We start from the raw sequence: 20,982 nt of genomic DNA, 5'->3' as shown, positions 1-20,982 counted from the left end.
CCACGCCGGAGCAGACTTAGATTCCATTTGTTTTTCTTAGTAAGTTCACTAACATCCCTCTGCATTGCATGGAACATGAACACGTCTAGTTTTCTCACTGCCACTGTAGCTGGCCCCCGTTAATGCACCATTCCCACTCCCCTGTGCTGTTCCCAGAAGTGCCCCTTGTGGGTTGCCTGTCGAACACATTTCCTTCAGGCCGTAACGTATTTGTCACTGGGGCAGTGGGAGGGATTGCAAACAATTATAACGCAGTCAGGGTGCTCAGTAGTCAAGGGGTTTGACAATCCATGGAGACGACCTTGGCCAAGTACTGGAGGGGTGTGTGCGTGTGACAGAAGGAATGCTGCTTGTTGGTGCACTCCTTGGTTCGGAGAGGAAGGAAAAGCATGTCTAGGACACTGCTGTAATTCTCACAGAGATTGCTTGGCAACACAAGCAGCTTTTGGAAACCCACCAGCCTCTCTATTGCTGGGATGCTAGCAGCCAAATGCCCTGGCCCTTTCTCCAAATTCTCTCTAGACATCTGTGTCCCTTCTATGGAGACCTCAGAAACATGGATTAATTCCAAAGTGTCCACAGCCTTTCACATGCACATTGTTGTTGTTGTTATGTGCAAAGTCGTGTCTGACCCATCGTGACCCCATGGACAATGATCCTCCAGGCCTTCCTGTCCTCTACCATTCCCCGGAGTCCATTTAAGTTCACACCCACTGCTTCAGTGACTCCTTTCCCATACTAAACGTCTCTTTGTTCTGTTGGCATCCTGCAGGCTGGATCTAGAACTTCAGCAGTTGGTCACATGGACCTACATTACTATTAACACTATAATTCGAGTGGGTCACCCGAATTTTGGAACAGTTTTGGAATCCATAGTGGCACCTTTAAGACCAACTTTCCTCATTCTGAGGATGTGTGCACATACACACCTTGCATACAACTTTGATCTTAAAGGTGTGTCTGGACTCAAAGACCATAGTGTGGGGGAAGGGAGAGGGGGAATCAGTGCTGTAGTGGCTGAAGCAAGATCTAGGAGACCCACATTTGAATCCCCACACACTGAAGTGACAGTGGCGCAGTCATTCTTACAACCCAACCCACCTCCCAGGGCTGCTGTGAGATACAAACAAGGCAAATAATGGTGCAGCATAAATTCTGCTTCGTTCTGCGGGCGCTAACTTATTGGTCGTTCCCGGCCCCAAGGAAGCCCGCCTGGCCTCGACCAGAGCCGGGGCCTTTTCGGTCCTGGCCCAGACCTGGTAGAATGAGCTCCCGGAGGAACTGCGGGCCCTGCGAGATCTTCCATCTTTCCCGCAAAATGGAGCTCTTCCGCCGGGTTGTTGGTTGAGGCCGGGCGACACAGAAAACCAGCCCCCCCCCCCCATAGGATTGTAGCAGCAGCAGCGAATGTCAGCAGCGCCCTCTTCTCCCTCCCCTCCAGTATGTTTCGGGGTTGGGACAGTTATTTATTTTTCCCCGCTACATCTTTGTTCTATGTTGTTATATTATGGGGTTTTTATTGGGGTTATATTGTAACTCGCCTCGAGCCTATGGGGAGAAACGAGTAATAAATACAACAACAGTAATAATAATAATAAATGAAGTGTGTTTCCTGTGTTAAAAATAAAATGACCATTTCAGCTAATGATTGCTGGTTTTACTAGATACCAGGCTCCTGGCCAAGGCAGCTAGACAGTTAATTTATTTCAGATGGTGGGTGAAAACTTTGTATCCTAACCAGAATTAATCTACTTGTTCTTAAAATGACCAGGTAGACAAGAAACACAAATGCACCAAGAATGCCAGCATGTGCCCAAGAAATTAAAAGTAAACATGCAGACAAGTAATTTCTTACTCTGTGCTGTCCAGTCGCAGTTCATTTCTGGCAACGCTGCAGGGCTTTCAAGGCCAGAAGAAAGCAATGGCTAGCCCCTGGACCTCCCATCTCAATACTAACCTGCATAGCTGCTGAGAGTAGGCGAGCCTGGCCCATCCCGCTCAGGGGCTCTTGCTCTAGCTAACTTCAATTCAGAATGAATATTTCTAAGTTTTTTATCAGAGGCCCTGCAGAAAAGACACAGTTACTGGAGCCAACACAACTTTATTAAGCCTTCTCATTTGTAACCTCTAAGTTGAACCAGGCTTGTTTTGCTTACCGAACGATTGTTCTGGGCATGTAACATTACACATTAGTTTTTAACAGTTGATCAATACAAGCCCTGACTTCATGAGGCAGCACTGGGGCCCAGTCTGGGATATCTGACAGGTTGATCTTGGGGAGGCTACAGGAGCTTACTCTGTCCTCATGGAATAGGGTTAAGAAATATTCATACCAAGTAAGGGAGGGGATGAAGTTTGTTAAAGAAGATTTCTCATGAAAGGCTCCTGAAACTAGGACCAGGCTCCTACAAGAATTGTCTTGTATTGTTGGTAATTGTAGCCTGCACAGGTTGTTCCCATTGTTTTTTAATATAATCACTTTGCTTTTTCTTTGTTAGTTGATATAATTGATTTTTCAAATGGAAATATTCTGCAGGCATAAGCTGAGCACTGGATTCCCTATAATCACGATAAATGGCACGGATTTGAGATTTTAATTTGCAGCATTCATCATCAAACCAGGGATTTAGGGTTCTTCTTTAGGTTATTTAGAGCCTCTTGTGGCGCAGAGTGGTAAAGCAGCCGTCTGAAAGCTTTGCCCATGAGGCTGGGAGTTCAATCCCAGCAGCCGGCTCAAGGTTGACTCAGCCTTCCATCCTTCCGAGGTCGGTAAAATGAGTACCCAGCTTGCTGGGGGGTAAACGGTAATGACTGGGGAAGGCACTGGCAAACCACCCTGTATTGAGTCTGCCATGAAAACGCTGGAGGGCGTCACCCCAAGGGTCAGACATGACCCGGTGCTTGCACAGGGGATACCTTTACCTTTACCTTTAGGTTATTTCCTGTGAGTTTGATTGGGGGCTAAATAGCTGATGAATGCAAGTGATTATATTACTGTAATTTTTTATAACCTCAGAAGAATTATCATTGATGTTGGGTACGGAGTTAAATGCTGTTAGAGTAAAGGTAAAGGTAAAGGTATCCCCTGTGCAAGCACCGAGTCATGTCTGACCCTTGGGGTGACGCCCTCTAGCGTTTTCATGGCAGACTCAATACGGGGTGGTTTGCCAGTGCCTTCCCCAGTCATTACCGTTTACCCCCCAGCAAGCTGGGTACTCATTTTACCGACCTCGGAAGGATGGAAGGCTGAGTCGACCTTGAGCCGGCTGCTGGGATCGAACTCCCAGCCTCATGGGCAAAGCTTTCAGACGGCTGCCTTACCACTCTGCGCCACAAGAGGCTCTTGCTGTTAGAGTACTGGCAGTAAATAGATGTTTGATCTTTCCAGCCTTGTTGTGTGACCACGGGATCCTACATAGGGTACTTTGGACACTTTCAGAGCCCATAATTGGTGATGACCTTAGGGGAAAAGACGTCTTGATGGTCAATATCAGTGGGAGGTGATCGCTATCAGTGCGGTCTCCAATGCAAAATACCTCTAATTGGCCTTTCAGAGCAGGGGAAAACAATATCTAGTCAATCACACTGCTCCCTCTCCCCCAGGCAAATGTGAATTCCCCAGGATAACCTTGGGGGAAGATCAACTATTGATCAACTAAAGCCTAGAAAAGCATCAGGACCGGATGCGATCCCTCCTGAGCTGCTGAAAACCTTCCCAGACCGGTGGGCTCCTCTCTTGGCTGCTCTCTTTACTGCAATTAACAAAACAGGCTTAATGCCTGACTCATGGACAAATGCAATCCTTGTGCCAGTATTTAAAAAGGGGGGCCGCTGGCTCCCAACCAATTATAGACCCATCAGCCTTCTCTCTATTGTTGGGAAGCTACATGCCAAACTTCTATCAAATAAACTTACCTTGTGGTTGACTAAGGAAAAGATTCTAGGCCCTGAGCAGGTTGGATTCTGTCAAGGGAAATCCTCCCTTGATCATTGCACCATCCTTGCCCACCCTGTCAACAAATATAGTAAGAAAGAGGGTCCAAAGCTCTTTGCAGCTTTTCTGGACCTTAAGGGGGCCTTTGATTCTATCCCTAGAGATCTTCTCTGGGATAAGCTGTTAAAGATGGAGATAGATAAAAGGCTCCTATATCTTATAAGGAAACTCTATTCTTCTACCTGTTGCCAAGTCAAACTCACCCCCCTTGGGAGTCTTACTCCTAAAATACCAATCAACAAAGGGGTAAAACAAGGATGCATTTTGGCTCCCCTCCTATTTAACCTTTTTATAAATGACCTTGCTCCATCCCTATCCCCCAATTCTGGCCATAGCCCCAAAATTGGTTCCCTTCACATCCCACTGCTTTTATACGCAGATGATGCGGTAGTGCTGTCCCATTCACAAATTGGCTTAAAACGCTTACTGGTTCAGTTCCTGGACTTCTGTGAAGTAAACAAACTTGCTCTGAACTTTGAGAAGTCAAAAATTGTGGATTTTGGAAAGCCTCTGAAGCCTCTTAAATGGAATGTAGGAGGTAACAACATTGAACAAGTTAAAAGCTTCAAGTACTTGGGGATATTTTTTCACCATAATGCAAATTGGGCTACACAGAGGAGATATGCAATCACATCTGCAAAAACTAGTGCCCTGGCAATCACATGTTTCTTCTACACCAGTGGAAACCAGTACGTGCCAGCAGCCCTCAAAGTATTCAATGGGAAACTAAGTGCCCAACTGTTCTATGGCATCCCTATTTGGATCAACGCTTTTAACCAAGCAGTCGAAAGTCTCCAATCTGTCTTCCTTCATAAAATCCTTGGGACCCCGAACTGTGTCTCTTACGCAGTCCTATGTCTCGAAACCAGCCAAAGACTATTGGAAACCAGAGCAGGTTGTTAACAATCAAGTTCTGGCTTTGCATTCATTTTAGATCTGACCCCAATAGTCTAATTTCCCTTATGCTATCTGAACATGAGTCATCTACTTGGTTAAGACACATTGAGGGAAAAATTAAATCTATAGGAATCTCTTTAGACTCCTTGTATCTGATATCTGAAAAGACTGCATTTAATTCAATTAAACGCAGACGGTTGGACATAGAACTGCAGGAACTTAGCAGTAAAGCTAGAAATGTTTGTTCCCCATTGAGCTTGGGGATCTCACCAAGCTCTCAGCCCCTAGCTGCGTACTTCTACCATCTAATCATCCCACAACAGCGTAGAGCATTCATGCTAGCTAGAACTAATGCTCTACCTTCTGCTGTTCTATATGGGAGATTTCAACAGATTTTGTATTCAGCTAGGTTGTGCCCATGTGGACAATGCTGTATAGAATCAATTACACACATTTTCTTCCATTGTCCATTTTATTCTTTGATCCGAGCTAAATTTCTTAACTCACTGCTGTGTAAAAGAGAACTGTATTTGGATGAACGTAAGACTCAGTTTCTTTTGACATCTCAGAACCCTGATATAATTGAATCAGTTGCAAAGTTTTTATACCTTGCCATGAGAAATCGTGAATGTATTATGTCGTACCCTAAAGCATGATCTTTGCCTTTGTTTTCACTAGCAGTGGATCTTTTTTCACTTTCCCTGCTTATATTGTACTTTTATATGCTATTAAAGGCTTGCTGTTGTTGTTTTTAACAGACAGATCTGGATGGTGTTCTTGTTGGTGGTGCTCTTGCTGGCATTTTCAGTTGTCTGTCCAAGGCAAAAAATATCCAGTAACCATTTCTGTCCCACTAAGATCCAGCCTCACCTTATGGCCACTCAGAACAGGTGGAGAATCATCCCATTTCCTAAAATGGTGCTGCCAAGGAATTGTCAGGAATATACCTGGGGATGGCCATCCATCCTCTTTGACCCATGGCGCAGATATGTGGCTCTGGAGCAGCCCTAGCTTCCTCTAGTTGCCCTTACGCTCCTTTCTCCCCACAGGGTGTTTTCTATTTGCTGCAGTGCTGCCAGATGTATTGTCCACATGCAAATAATCCACCTCATTGTTTGACCCCATCCCACCAGCCTCACGGGAAGCAGCACTGGAGGGGAACCATGGTGAGGGATGACTCTTGGAAGCCTAAGTTGGTTTTGGAAGCTGGCCATCCTGGGCCCCCTGGAAACTGCCTGCCACTACCACAGTCTATAGACCTGCTAAGGGGCTGTTGCTAATGCAGCCTGGCCAGCAGTGAATGCAAGCAATAGCTTGCCTTTCATATGGGTATGAGGGGAAGTTTGATTATAGCTATTCAAAAAAATTAAAAAGGAACAGTATTCTGTTCAATCTAAGCTTGTTGCATCACTATGAAGAGTGGACTGGTAGCAAAACCTCCAAATGCAACATCAGTGTAATCCTTTACAATATAAAGAAAGTACAGGCTGAAGAAAGCACAAAGTTATGCTCAAAGCAATGTTTTTTAATGTGCTTCTTTTCTTGTATGAACCTGATGCTCCTTTATCTGGAATGACTTATCTGGAAACAGTCACTATGTTTTGGTTCCCACTGCTCTCAGCTCCTGCAGAAAACTCAGTAAATTTTTCCAGGTGACTCAAGTTCTCTGAAGTTAAACTGTAAAATTCATTACAAAGGCAGGATCAAAGGGCTCTTCAAGGCTTTATGTTCTTCCAAAAACAAGCATTCCAAGGAAGGCAGACTCTCTCACTAAGGGAGATTTCTGTGCAAATCCTCCACTTCCAGCCCCCACATGTTCCTGTGCAAGACACTGTCCATAAGAGCGGTAATCTTCACAGCTCGAAGGGTGGGCTCCGGGCTGCAAGACAGAACCTGCCCCATCACCATCACGTACTTCCCGGCACTGAGGCAAGGCCGCCCTTTGGGGACCTTATCTGCTCCCTGAACGGTGAAAGAGCCACTTTCATCTTGCACATGCACAGTCGAGCCGTCCTGGTCCACGGTGAGCACCGTGCCCTGCATCCACACCAGAGGAACCGCCAAAGGGGGACGTCCATGCTCCTCACGAGCCAACACCCACTGGCCACCGGGAACCCGGGAGCACCGCGCCAGCTGTGCAGCCAAAACCTTCACCGGTGGAGACGGCAACGGGAGAGGATCGCCGGACATCACAACACTCCTCCTCCTGCCTGTTTTCACCTATAAAGAAGCAGGAACTTAAGATATGTTGTTGTTGTCAGGTGCGAAGTCGTGTCCGACCCATCTCGACCCCATGGACAATGATCCCCCAGGCCTTCCTGTCCTCCACCATTCACTTAAGTCAGGGCTAGTCAAACTGCGGCCCTGCAGAAGTCCATGGACTACAATTCCCATAAGCCCTGCCAGCGAATGCTGGCAGGGGCTCCTGGGAATTGTAGTCCACGGACCTCTGGAGGGCCGCAGTTTGACTAGCCCTGACTTAAGATATCGGCCAACTGCTATGGCTGGCTCGCACCAGGGAGCCAAACTCCTGGACTACAATGCCCATGAGCGCCTGCCGGGCCACGGACCCCCCCCCCGCCACGGGGCCCCCCTCCCCCCCCTCCGGAACCTCCTCCGCGGTCCGCTTCTTCCTTCTTCCTCCCCAGCGTCGCCTTCCCGCGAAAAGGTAAACCGCCAGGCCACGCCCCTTGGCCACGCCCACCCGCGGGCGGACCACGCCCCTTCGTGACGGCTCTGGGCGGGGCCGGCGAGCGAGCGCGGGAAACCGCCCGGCTGGAGGAGCCTGTCGCGCTCGCCCGCCCCCCGCGGTGCATTCTGGGAGCTCGCGTGGCCGGCCGGGCAGGGGGAATCCGCCGCCTCCCTCCCCCCCCTGCGTCTCTGGGGCGCGCGCGATGGGGAGGGGCGGGGGCCTCGCGGCGCTGCTGCTGCTGCTGCTGCTGCTGCCTCTGCCGGGGCCGGGGCGCTCGGGCGCCCCCTGGGAGGGCATCTCCTGGCACTGCAGCCTCTCGGCCTCCTGCGAGTGCGACTTCCGGCCGGACCTGCCCGGTGAGCGGGGGGGGGGGAGGAGAAGAGCTGGTTCTTACATCCTGCACAAGGCACCCGACAATCGCCTTCCCTTGCTGTCCCCACAGCAGGCACCCTGCAGGGTAGGTGGAGCCGAGAGAGCTCTGAGAGAAAATCCCTAAGAGAACTGTCACTCAGCTGAGAGAGAGCTGTGACTGGCCCAAGGTCACCCAGCAGGTCTCTCATGTCGCAAAGCAGCTGACAAATGCCTTTCCTTCCTCTCCCCACAACAGTAAGGTAGGGTTGAGAGCTCTGAGAGAACTGTGATTGGCCCAAGGAGGCGGAGCCACAACACCATGCTGGCTCTCAGTGCCTCCTGGAAGTATCTCCAGGAAATGCCTGGAGAATTAGGGGTGGTGGCTGAGCAGAGAAAAGGAAGGGAGGGAGGGAACCCTTGCCAACTCCAGGTTGGGAAATTTCTGGAGATTAATGGGGCAAGCCTGAGGAGGGAAGGGATGGGACCCTCCACAGGGTGTAATGTCAAGTTCCCAACTTTGCGGTGGGGAACACCTGGGAATTTGGGTCCAGAACTTGTGGAGGGTGGATTTTGGGGAAGAGACCAGAGTCTCTTCCCCAGAGCCGTATGGAAGGGCGGCATAAAAATATAAATAAATAAGTAAATAAAGGAAGGAAGGAAGGAAGCAAGCAATAGTTTTCTACTATTATTAGTTCAATTTATTACCCACCACTCCCAAATGGCTTGTGGTAGGTTACATGTGTCTGAATAAAATCCCCATAAAAAAACCATTAAAACCCCAGACACAATAAAACATATCCTGGGGGGGGGGGAGAGGGGCGCAGATGGAAACCGGGAGGGGGGGCCACGCAGATCTTCCTAGCTGCACCGGCCTCAACCACAGACCTGGCGGAAGAGCTCCGTTTTGCAGGGCCTGCAGAATCCCAAAAGCTCCCGCAGCTCCTGTGGGAGCTCATTCCACCAGGTCGGGGCCAGGACCAAGAAGGCCAGGTGTGCTTCCCTGGGGCGGGGAATTTCCAACAAATTAGTACCTGCAGAGTGCAAAGCCAGGTGGGGGGGGGGAGATAAGGTGACAGGCGGTCCCTCAGATATGTGGGTCCCAGACCACGAAGGGCCTTAAAGGTCAGAACCCAAACCTTGAACCTGATCCGGGCCAGAACTGGCAGCCAGTGCAGCTGCCCCAGCACTGGCTGGGTGTGGGCTGCATTTTGCACCAGATGCCATTTCTCCAGGGGAACTGGCCTCTGTCGTCTGCAGATCAGTTGCAATACCAGGTCTCTGGGACCCAGCTGGAGGTTGGCAAACTCAGCATAATACTACAGAATCTGCCCTCCCGAACAGCCACTTTTCTCCCGAAGGACTGATCACTGTATTCTGGAGATCAGTTGTAATTCTGGAAGATCTCCATGCTCCTCCAATTGTAAGAGGAGGGGATTTTGGAAAGGCGAGGCAGTGCAATTTTGGGAAAGAAGGGAGGGGAGCAATCTGGTATGTCTGATGGCTTCAGCAGGAGTGGGTTGAGAGAGCAGGGAGCTAGAGAGGAAATACTCGTGGAGGAGAAGGGGTTGGATTTGGGGAAAGGAGAAAGGTTTGTAACGGAATTCAGGGGAAATTGGGAGTGGGGGGCGGATGCTTCAGGACTTCTTGACTGGCACAGGCAGAAGCGGACCGTCCTCCAGGAGAGGGAAGGAGAGGGGCTTTAAGGTGCACCTCTTGATGGGGTGGGGAGATGGGGTTGACTGGCAAGGCAGTTTGGGTATAAATAGATCAAGACAGGGAACCCTGTCAGTCCAGGAGAACTTTAAAGACTGACAAGTTTTGGAATAGGGGAAAGTTCCTGCCCTGCCACAAATTTGGATCTAGATGGGGAGTGATACTTCCCTTAGCCATTTGATTGGGAGGTTCCGATGGATGGTTTGGGCTGATCTTGCATTGAGTAGGACAGTGGTTCTCAACCTACCTGATGGTGCGACCCCCTTTGGGTCGCCGAGGCCACTGCCGTGGTGGCGCGGGAGTGGTGACCCCAAGGGGGTTGTAGGGTTGCGTGCTGCAGCACACTGGCGATCACGGAAGCCCGAGGTGGCCAGCGGAGGGGAGGCGCCAGCCAGTGCCCACATGCGGGCGCAGAGCTCTGCATCTGTGTGTGGGCTCTGGCTGGCATGGCGTCCCTCCACACCGTGGAGCTGTGTGAACAGCTCCTCATGGCAGGCGTGGGCCAGCCTTGGTACCCTGAGAGAGGGCTGGAAAGATGGAGAGCACACTGGCCTACCTTGCATGACTGCAGCGCTGCAGATCTGTGCCAAGAATTGTTTGTGGTCGTTATTATTCGTATCCGTGTTTTAAAACAGTTTTCTCCAGCCCTTCATGGTCTTGATCCCAACCCCTTTCAGGTCTGGAGTGTGATTTAGCTCTCAACCTGGTTGGCCAGCACTTGGTAAGGCAGCTCGTCGTGAGAGGGGTGAAGGAGTTTGTGCAAAACCATGCGCCCGCAAAGCCTCTGGTGATGTCGTTCCATGGCTGGACCGGCACAGGCAAAACGTACGTGAGCTCTCTCCTGGTCCGCTACCTCTTCCACGCGGGGCATCTCAGCCCGTACGTCCACCGCTTCTCCCCGGAGGTTCACTTCCCCCACGCTGACCATCTTGAGCAGTATAAGGTAAGGTGACTGTCCCTCTGCACAGAACAGCAAACTTTCCCTTCTGCTGCTGCTTCAGATTAGGCCTCTTACAATCATGTATTCATGTGTCCCCCTTCTCTTTGGGGGGGGGGGAAGGGTTGACAGACAGACAGTTTATTCAGTCAATTGACCCATATAAATAATACTATAGAAACTGGGGAGGTTGTGATTTTTTTTTAAAGAAAGGAAGTACAGCATTATAGTCCTGATGGTGACATTCTCCCCATGCGTCCGTTCTTCTTATCACTTAATCACAATTCGTTAACTGTAGATTCTAATAAAAATCTAACATATTCTGTCTTTTCTTATACATCATAAATCCAAATTAAAAAAACAAAGTTATTTAAATTCTGCGGTTTAACAGAGTTGTAATTTGTCAAAAGAGAGCCTCTTGTGGCGCAGAGTGGTAAGGCAGCAGACATGCAGTCTGAAAGCTCTGCCCATGAGGCTGGGAGTTCGATCCCAGCAGCCGGCTCAAGGTTGACTCAGCCTTCCATCCTTCCGAGGCCGGTAAAATGAGGACCCAGCTTGCTGCTGGGGGGTAAACGGTAATGACTGGGGAAGGCACTGGCAAACCACCCCGTATTGAGTCTGCCATGAAAACACTAGAGGGCGTCACCCCAAGGGTCAGACATGACCCGGTGCTTGCACAGGAGATACCTTTACCTTTTAATTTGTTAAAATTCAGATATAAACTTAAGATATTCTGCCTTTTCTCATAAATCATATAGCCAAAATACTTATCTGCCGATTCTAACATTAAATTTCACATATCTAATTGTTTCTTTTCTTTTTTTAATGCCCCACCTTTAGCCAGAGCAGCTGACACTGTTATCCTCTCCTCCATTTTATCTTCACGGTAACTTTGTGAGGTAGCACAACAGAACAAAATCAGAGTCCAGTGGCACCTTTAAGACCAACAAAGATTTATTGAAGGTGTGAGCTTTCGAGTGCAAGCAGTCTGAGGAAGAATTTTTGTTGGTCTTCAAGGTGCCTCTGGACTCTGATTTTGTTTTGCTGTGCTGCTTCAGACCAACACGGCTGCCCACTTGAATCGATCTTGTGGGGTAGGTTAAGCTGAGCGTGTGATTGGCCCCTTGAGCTTCAACACATGAGTCGGGATTTGAACCTGGGTCTCCCAGATACTACCCTGCCACTCATAGGCTTAAAGAACTTGGGTGCTTGAGTTAGTCTCACTGTAACCTTCAGAATCTCTGTACTTCTTCTGACAATGCTGTGTGTATTGTTTTCCCAGGCTGTATACTAACATTGGGATGCCCACCAAGGAGCTTCAAGCTCTGCAGACCAAAATCCACGCAGGATCCCCAGTCCCAAGGAGATCAAACTGGGCCAGGGCCCGGCTGGGGTGGAACATTCTCCTTACTGCAAGGGTGGTCAAACTGTGGTCCTCCACGTGTCCAACTACAATTACCACGAGGCCCTGCCAGGGCTTGTAAACAGAGCTGTTCAGCTGGGCCTAGGGCGGAGGCTGAAATAATGTCTGGAAGCCCTGGTCTCCCTGCCAGAAATCCACCAAATCAAAGGAAATATACCCTTGCTGAAGGGCCCTAAGACCCCCCCCCCCCGCCCCTTCTTGTGGGAGAGAGACAGTTGGGCAATAGTTTGTAAGAGTTTAATTCTTTTACTTAACAAATTGAATGAAATGTTGTATTGTATTCTATCCTATTTGTGTATTTCGTTTTGTTGTAACCCACCTGAGTCGCCAGAGAGAGGGTGGGCAGAATAAAGATTAGCCGGGCTTCTGGGTCAGGATACCACCCCTGTTTGTGAAGCATTTGTATTTGAAAATTAAAAATGAACAAATCATCAGGTCTGGAGTGGACACCTAAAAAAACTATTTAAAAAAACCCAGAAAGACTCCCTGTTTTACGTTTTCTGTGTTGTGGTTTTCTCCCCAGAAGGACCTGAGGACTTGGATCCATGGCAATTTGACCCGCTGTGGCCGGTCGCTCTTTCTCTTTGATGAGATGGACAAGATGCACCCGGGCTTGATCGATGTGATTATTCCATTTCTGGGACCCTCCTGGGTTGTGTATGGAACCAACTACAGGAAAGCGATATTCATATTTATCAGGTACAAGCAGATTAAGGAGGACAGAAGAGATTTGTGGGTAATTCTCTCATGTGGAATCGTTTGCTGACTGAGGGCATGATTCTTATGGTGGAGAGCTGGTTCTTTCATTCTGCCTTTCTCTACCCAAAGGAGGCTCAAAGTGGCTTCCAGTCCCCTTCCCTTTCCTCTCTCCACGGCAGACACCCTGTGAGGGAGGAGAGGCTGAGAGAGCCCTGAGATTACTGAAGAAGAAGAAGAGTTGGTTCTTATATGCCGCTTTTCTCTACCAAAGGAGTCTCAAAGGGGCTTCCAATTGCCTTCCCTTTCCTCTCCCCACAACAGACACCCTGTGAGGGAGGGGAGGCTGAGAGAGCTCTGAGATTACTGCTCAGTCAGAACAACTTTATCTGTGCTGTGACTAGCCCAAGATGGCTGCATGTGGAGGAGGAGCGGGGAATCAACCCCGGCTCACCAGATCAGAAGCTGCAACTTGACCACTACACCAAGCTGGTATATTACTCCTTTATAAAAAAATTAATAGGCCAACCATCCCCACAAGCAGGCTCACTGAAGCTTAAAACATCTTTAAAAACATCACAGTTCACAAACTAATGCATTTACTGTTTCCACCATAACTTCACTGGCCATTCTGCTGAGAAACCATTCAGGGGCTGCAGTGGGAGAGTCTCCTGAAGTCCAGGGAGTAGCTGGCATAACCTGGGGGGGAGGCCCAGAGCTTTTCCTCCGTTTATCCTGGCCTCAGCCGTGAACCTGGTGGAAGGAGCACTGTTTTACAGGCCCTGTCAAGGCCTGGCTCTCGGCCTGCAGCTCAGTCTACCAGGCAGGGACCAGGGCCAAGAAAGCCCTGGCTCTGATCAAGGCCAGCAGGATTTCTCTGGGGCCAGAGATCCCCAGCAGATGAGTCTTTGCAGCTCGTAATGTTTCCCAGGGGACAGACTGGGGGAGGTGGTCCCGTAGGCATGCAGGGCCCAGGCCATGCAAGGCCTTTAATGGTTATCAAGGGAACCCCCTTCTGATGACTGTGCGAAGGTAGAAGGGGTTTTAGCCATCTTGATGTTTGTGATGTTTTTAACTCTAGTTTTAAGGAATTGGTTGTTGTTGTTTTTAATTTATGGGGGTATATTGTTACGTGTTCCGCCTTGAGTCCCAGGAGGAAGGTGGACTATAAATGTTGATGATGATGATGATAATCCAGAACTCCACCAGCAGTCTTCCTGATAGTCCTAAACCAAATGCTCAAACTTGTTTTGGTGAAGGAGCTTCAGGTGAGTTTGTCGTTCCAAGTAGAAATTTCCCCGGCTTGAAATTGCCCAACTTTAAGTCCTCTTTTTGGTGTCGCAGCAAATGCTTCTGTGCCCTTTTAGGGCAGAGGCCCAACTCCTGCAAACGGGACGTGCATGAAGCTTGCAGGATGTCTTTTTCCTAACACCCTACTTTGTTCTTGGGTAGCAATGCTGGAGGGGAGCAGATTAACCAAATGACGGTGAACTTCTGGCGGAACAACAAGGACCGAGAGGAGATCGTCCTTCAGGATCTAGAAGCGTCAATTCTGAAAGCCGTTTTTGAAACCCCCCAAAGTGAGTTTATTGCTGGAGAGAGGGAAGGAAGTGCTGGCATCCCTGAAGCCCCTTGTTTCCCCCGACCCTGATCTAAGAGGGACAGTTCTGCAGGGCCTGGAAAACAGCCTCAGGCTTATTGTCGAGGCCAGAAATATTCCTGAAATCCTGGCCTCCCTGCCCGAAACATCAGCTAAACCTTCACCATTTGACCTCATGACTGCTCCTATTGGGGAATCAGAGGCAGCTTTAACTAATGTGGATATCTGATGTTTTAAAATGTCAATTGCTGTTATTTTACTATTGTTTTTATATATGTTGTTACCCACCCTGAGCCTTTGGGGAAGGGAGGGTTAGAAATAAAATTGTGTTATTATTACTAGAGCCTTGCCAGGGGGAAACAGGGAAGGGCTTCTGCATCCCCTCCCAATGCTGCACGTTAAATCACTCATCTACCTAGTTTGGATACACGGGCTGTGACACCACCACCTCTGGGTTCTCGTTCAGCATACGGGTATCTCTTCCGATGAAGACTGTCTCTCTCTTCTTTGCCTCCCTCGCAGATGGATTCTGGAAATCTGGAATAATCGAACAGCACCTCATTGACCTCCTGGTGCCTTTCCTGCCCCTGAAGAAGCACCACGTAAAGCAGTGCGTGGCCCATGAGTTTGCCAGCCGTGGCCTGCCAGCACCGCCGGAAGTCATCCAAGAAGTTGCCGAGAGCGTCGCGTACTTTCCGGAAGAGGATAAAGTGTTCTCGTCCACGGGCTGCAAAACCGTGGCTTCACGTCTCCCCTTCTTCCTCTGACCTGCCTGAAGCCACGGCTTTCGGAAATCCAACTGCCTGCCTGCGGAGGCTAGACTAGGCTCGGAAGAAACAGGTGCCATTTGGGATTCCAAGACCGCCTCTGGGGTCTGTGGCCAGACCGGGGATGGGGCTTTCTGGAGGTTGACTTGATCAGCAAACTGAAATGCACTTTATGGAGTTTATACTCCACCCTGAGACCTGCGGTGAGGTGGCCGTGGTGCCTGGAACAGAACCTCGGCTGCTTTTATAGCATTTTATAGTCATTCTCTCCCTGACAAATTTAAATTCCTTATGGCAGAACTACTGACTTAATTTTTTCTGAACTCCCAAATCTTTCTTGTACATTTTTAAATGGCATTTTTTTAAAGCAAACACTTTGACATCAATGCGCTACAGTCGGCCGTCGACTTTGGGATCTTGACTTGAAATGCCTTTGAATATACGGGTAAGACTCTCCGGTGTTTATATTCCCCATTCTCCAAGGAGGTCTTCAACGGCAGCTGCCTCTAACCATGTGAAAGTCAAGCCACTGGGGATGGGCTTGGCCTCAGAAGAGGTCTGTCACTGGACTGGGATTCTGGTGCTTACGGCGTCTGGGGGTGAAAAGCCGAACAAGATCTCTTGGGTGTTCCCTTTCCTACGCCGGAAAGAACTGGGGCTTCTGTTCTGACTTGGGGCCCCTGATGCATGTTCCTGAGGGGCCCGCAAGTCAGAAAGGGTCAAACCGTACTGTGTGGGGTTCCAGAGCTGATCATGTGGCTCAGGCTCTTCTTAGGTTTGACCAGAGGTGTATTTAGGGGGTGGCAGCCTGGGCATGGCCCTGGGCACCATGACGAGGCGGAGGGAGCAACATAAGCTGTGACCTGTTGCTGATATGTGCCTTCCATGCGCACAGCAGGCCCATCAGCGCCCACAGACAAACCCTGCTTGCCCAAAGCAGTCAGCCTTGCAGGCAGAGCACAGCAGCAGCCCATCCAGATGCCACGGACCATGAGGGGGGTCACGGTGCGCCCCCTGCAGCAGGGCACCACCTGATTGATAGCTGTGTGGGCTAGCCTTTCCTCTGGATCGACAAGACTCACGCCCAAGGGAGTTGGCCCTTCTGTTGCTGCCCTCGGGGAAGGTGACGCAGCATGTGTGGCAGGGCGGGCATGTAGCTTGGGTGGCTGCAGGTCTCTGCCCCCGACTGCCCAGGTGGAAAATCGGCTGGGTACGCCATTGGACTTGCTTGCACCACAGTGCAACTAGATTGGGACCACTGTGTAAACAAGCATGCAGTGCACAGCTACCAAAGATACACATGGGGTGCACAGTGTAGTGTCACTGTGCGCTTCTAGGTGAGGATTCCTGCAGTATAGAAAAGTTTAAGAGAACACACAGCATTACAGTTTTGCAAAAGGAATGCCACTGGAAATCCCAAATCCAAACGAGGAGCCGGCAGAGCCTGCCTTCTGCTTGCCGCTGCTTCCCCAGTGAGCCCCTACCAAACGCTTATTCCTGCACAAGGGCCGAAGCGCTGGCACTTCTCCTGGTTTCCCTACGGAATCTCATCTTGCATCTCCCCCACCGTCCTTTGCAGGTTTCAGGAGTTGTTCCTCTGCAACGAAACCATCATCAGGACACAAGTGTTATCTGGAGGCCTCTGGGCAGTAATGAGCTTTTGGTCGGGGTCCCCTGAGGAAGCAGGCGCAAGCGAAAGTCAGGCGTTACCAGTTCCTCGTCGGGATTTTGGCTTTCCAGCGGTATTCCTGTGGTTACACCACAATTTTGCACAATTTTAATGTTGTTTATTCTTTTAAAGTATTGGATTAACTTGGATAAATTCTTATCTAGAGGTAGTGGCATTACACGAATGTCATTTAATGGTTTGCAGAAAAAGTCCTTGATCTTTTCCCTTGATGAAAGCTGCTGGAACAGACTGACCTCTCCTTGACCAATTACGCACGGCAGTGGCTGTGTTGGGCTGTTGCCAGGTCCTTGTGACGGAGTGGCATGCTCCACCGTATGCTGAGAACGCACAGGGGATGGAATCCCCCGGTGCACGTGGACTGCCCCGACGTCGCGTGCGCACAATGCCAAGGCTTGGAGAGCCCAATGTGCTTTGTGGAGGTGATAGCGGGGGAGGAGGGGGGACAGGGGGCATGGGGACCCCACCGCACACTGGCAGGAGAACAGCATGCCGCTTCCATTATGCTCAGGGCTGGCCTGGCAGGTCCGCGGAAGGTGCCCACAGCATCAAATGAAACACAGACATATCTGCATTCACTATCCAAGGCACGGGGTCGGGCCAGGGCTGGGTTGAGGCTGGGATGGTGTCGGTGTTGCGTGCAGTTGGGGATTAACCCCTCTGTGCTGCCGCCACCAGCACAGCCTTTCCACCCCGTGCATAATCGGCCCTTGTGTGCATACAAGGGAAGAAGAGGGTGTCTTGTACTGTAAGACCTACTGAAAGTATTTTTGCTGGACAGGGTGAAGATCCTTTATTAGCTTCAGCCCCTTTATTTGCACATGAAATTCAGTGGGTCAGCTCTGTTGAAATAGAATATTGTTTTCTGTGTTCAAAAGTCTATTTTAATATATATTTTAAAAGGTGAGGACATGCTTCTTTCCAGGGCCGGTTAAACTGCAGTGCTTAGGAGATATTAGGAGTGAATCCAAATTACCTTTAGCTCGTCCTTCTGTCCCCAGGTTACCTTCTAGAAAACTGCTTCCCGCAATAGCTTCTGAGCGAAGGAAAATACTCCATGTGGGACCATCTGAATTCTAGTGTGGTGCTCAAATTTCTAGTGCAGCCTTGGATGGATTTGAAATGCAATCCGGGCACAATAAAAAGGCATGGTCAGATATTCCCAGTTGGCATGTTATGAATACTATTCTGAATAAGGCAGCAGTAAAGTGAATATGTCTGATTACGCCTATTGACTCTAGGTGAGGTGCTACAGGGTCCATACAGAAAGTCCAGCCTATCCGAAAACACGGTGAGTTTCCCACTGAGCAAAGTTTGAGGCCAAGATGCGAGGATTCCACAGCGATAACAGTAGAGGAGACCAGTTCAAACTCCTCACTAATTACTAGCTGCTTGATGACACTGTCTATCTCGGGGGTGGCCAAACTGTGGTTCGCCAGAAGTCCCTGAGGGCTCATGGGAATTGCAGTCCATGGACTTCTGGAGAGCCACGGTTTGGCCACCCTGGTCTAGATGGCCTTCTGCAATTCTGCCAACAATCCCAGCTTGAAAGAAGGATTCCAGCTTGGCTGCACCTACGGGAAAAGTCTTCTCTGCCAGACACAGGACCACTAGGGTGGCATCTGTTGGCTGGCGGGATCCACATGGAAAGGGGTCCTCCGAAAGGAAGTGACGGGTCAGCTCACTGCCAGTGCCTGCCTTTTGTTAAAGCAGCCGCGTGATCTCTTCCGACTGGCCCCTGGGCCAGGCCAGTCCGTGGGTCTTTCTTTGGAGCAGGGGGGGGGGGGGGCAAAAGAAAACTGGTAACTGGCAGTACAATCCTCAGTAGAGGCTTCCGGGCCCACTGAAGCGCAGAGGCTTGCAGCAGCAGCGGCAGCAGCAGCAGTTCCAGATGCTGAAGTCTACAAGCAGGCTGCCGGCTGCCGGCTTACAGCGCATGCTGACCGACTCCATTTCAGACTGGCTGGGCCCTTTGGGCACAGAAGCACATTTGGGACTTGGGGTACAGGATGGCACCTCCGTACCAGGAACAGTTTTGTGAATCTACAAAAGAAAGTCAGCTGGGGAAACAACAGGCCGGCAAAATTACGGCTTGTCAACATTTGCTGTGACTAAAAACGACTAACGCGTTGGCTGAACTTGGCCCAGTGGTCAGGCTCCTCTGGACACTCCTTTTCCGGCAGCCGTGGCTTCGGGTCCAGCCGGGCATTCTGAGATTCCAGAGAGACCCTCTCTCGTGCTTCCTTCAGCTCTTCGTTTACCTGCCAGACACACAAGAGGGGTGCTCTGAGTTGCAGAAGTTTCTCTCATGTGCTCTGAGTTTTGTCTAAAAACTGCAAGCAAAGTTTTGTCACAGATTTTTACAAGTTTTTAGAATAGTGGCTCTCAACCTTCCTAATGCCATGACCCTTTAGTACAGTCCCTTGTGTAGTGGTGAACCCCAACCATAAAAGGATGCAAGTGTTCTTTCACAGAAATTAAATTGAAACTGACCCATGGCGTGAAGATCCATTGTTCAAGATTGTTTAGAAATTGGTTCTTTTCTGGGGTTTCTCAGTTCAGTTCTGCCTCTTGTCCCACCAGGCCAATCCCGGTCTTCTCCGCTGCTCCAGACAGACAAACGTTCTATCTCAATTTACCTTGCAAGGCTGTTGTGTGGATGGTGCCCTCCCTGGCCAAGCTGCTTGCCCTGCCACAACTCCTGTGAAAGGGTCGTTCGACCCCCAAAGGGGTCCCGACCCCCAGGCTGAGAACATCAGGAGAGCCCTGCTGGATGAAGCCAGCATCCTAAGCCCAACAGAGGCAAACTATTCCTCTGGAGGGAATGGCAGCCAAGGACTTCCTAAGAGGCCCTGCTGATCAGACCAGTGGTCCATCCAGTGCAATATCCTATCTCACAGAGAGGCCAACCAGCTCCTCTGAAGGGCCAACAAAAGGGCAGAGAGGCCAAGGCCTTCATAAGAACATCAGAAGAGTCCTGCTGGATCCAGACCAGGGGTCCATTAGTCCAGCATCCTGCCTACAGTGGCCAACCAGTTCCTGTGGAAGGTCAGCGACAGAGCAAAGAGGTCAAGGCCTCCCTAAGAACATCAGAAGAGCCCTGCTGGATCAGGCCAGTGGTCCATCCAGTTCAGCCTCCTGTCACAGAGAGGCTGGCCAGTTCCTATGGAGGGCCTCCTGGCTTCTGAAATGGGAACCTGGGGCTCAGATTCAAACACTTTGGCACACCCATAACTTGCTACATGCCATATAAAACTTTAGGACCAAGCCAAGACTATTCAGATGTGAATATGAACCTGAGTTTCCCCTTCCCTGCATTTGTAAAGCATTACAGAATCACAGAAAGAATCACAGAACCATAGAGGCCATCTAGTCCAACCCCCTGCTCCACGTAGGATCAGCCCAAAGCATCCTAAAAGCATCCTAGAAAAGTGTGTATTCAACCTTTGCTTGAAGACTGCCAGTGAGGGGGAGCTCACCACCTCCTTAGGCAGCCTATTCCACTGCTGAACTACTCTGACTGTGAAATTTCCCCCCCGATATCTAGCCTATATCATTTTACTTGTAGTTTAAACCCATTACTGTGCGTCCTTTCCTCTGCAGCCAAGGGAAATAGCATCCTGCCCTCCTCCAAGTGACAACCTTTCAGGTACTTAAAGAGGGCTATCATGTCCCTTCTCAACCTCCTTTTCTCCAGGCTGAACATTCCCAAGTCCCTTAACCTATCTTCATAGGGCTTGGTCCCTTGGACCCAGATCATCCTTGGACCCAGATCAGTAAAAAATACTGATTTTTACTTACCAGGCCACGCTTGAGAAAAGTAACTTCAGTTCCCATGTCTCTCCAGCCACTTACTTGTTCACTATTTATAGTTTCAGGCTGTAAATATTCTTTATTTAGATCTTCCTGCACTTTCCAGACTTGCAGGACAAATGCTGGTCTGTCTGTCTGTTTGTCTGCACCCCAAAATACAAGCAGTGGCTGGGGAGGGCTGGACAAAGCCCCTAGCCCAGGAGGGACACACCTGCACCACTCCCTCCCAGCTGCAGTCTGCAAGGCTCTACCATCATATCTAGATCGCTGTTCATCTCTAGATTATAATGAAGAAACATTTAAGTCCAGGAGTTTGTTGTGGAGTTGTAACACTTGAGCCTACCACAGAGGGTTGTTGTGCAGATGAAACAGGAGGCAAAAGAACCTCCACGACAGCATCCAGGTTCATCTG

The 20,982-nt window shown here is 49.8% G+C and overlaps 3 protein-coding genes across 5 annotated transcripts in view; 1 reads left to right on the top strand and 2 right to left on the bottom strand.

The window, feature by feature from the left end:
- Positions 1–6,395: 6,395 nt before the first annotated feature.
- Positions 6,396–7,653, bottom strand: RMI2 (RecQ mediated genome instability 2). Its single transcript, XM_077306154.1, has 2 exons — positions 7,503–7,653; positions 6,396–7,111 (listed from the first exon to the last, which is right to left on the bottom strand). The coding sequence occupies exon 2, from the start codon at positions 7,079–7,081 to the stop codon at positions 6,662–6,664; it is 420 nt and encodes a 139-aa protein (XP_077162269.1). The 5' UTR covers positions 7,082–7,111; positions 7,503–7,653; the 3' UTR covers positions 6,396–6,661.
- Positions 7,654–7,689: 36 nt separating this feature from the next.
- Positions 7,690–15,524, top strand: TOR2A (torsin family 2 member A). Of its 2 annotated transcripts, none has more exons than XM_077306152.1 (5): positions 7,690–7,939; positions 10,325–10,590; positions 12,531–12,706; positions 14,156–14,283; positions 14,826–15,524. In XM_077306152.1, exons 1-5 carry the CDS (start codon positions 7,786–7,788, stop codon positions 15,068–15,070), a joined length of 969 nt encoding a protein of 322 aa, XP_077162267.1. In that variant the 5' UTR covers positions 7,690–7,785; the 3' UTR covers positions 15,071–15,524. The 2 variants fall into 2 exon arrangements, with proteins under 2 accessions (XP_077162267.1, XP_077162266.1); XM_077306151.1 differs by lacking the exon at positions 7,690–7,939 and adding an exon at positions 7,953–8,040.
- Positions 15,525–17,524: 2,000 nt separating this feature from the next.
- Positions 17,525–20,982, bottom strand: part of TTC16 (tetratricopeptide repeat domain 16) — a 31,392-nt gene continuing 27,934 nt past the window's right edge. For both annotated transcript variants that reach the window (XM_077306146.1, XM_077306148.1), the window contains exon 13: positions 17,525–19,018. In XM_077306146.1, coding sequence (XP_077162261.1) covers positions 18,869–19,018 — 150 coding nt within the window. In that variant the 3' untranslated portion in view covers positions 17,525–18,868. The remainder of the gene's footprint in view (positions 19,019–20,982) is intronic.

Source organism: Paroedura picta, chromosome 12 (genome assembly GCF_049243985.1).
Source record: "Paroedura picta isolate Pp20150507F chromosome 12, Ppicta_v3.0, whole genome shotgun sequence".
In the NCBI taxonomy this organism is placed as follows: domain Eukaryota; kingdom Metazoa; phylum Chordata; class Lepidosauria; order Squamata; family Gekkonidae; genus Paroedura; species Paroedura picta.
The sequence above is the reverse complement of the archived record's forward strand: the minus strand, read 5'-3'. Positions and strand labels throughout refer to the sequence as shown.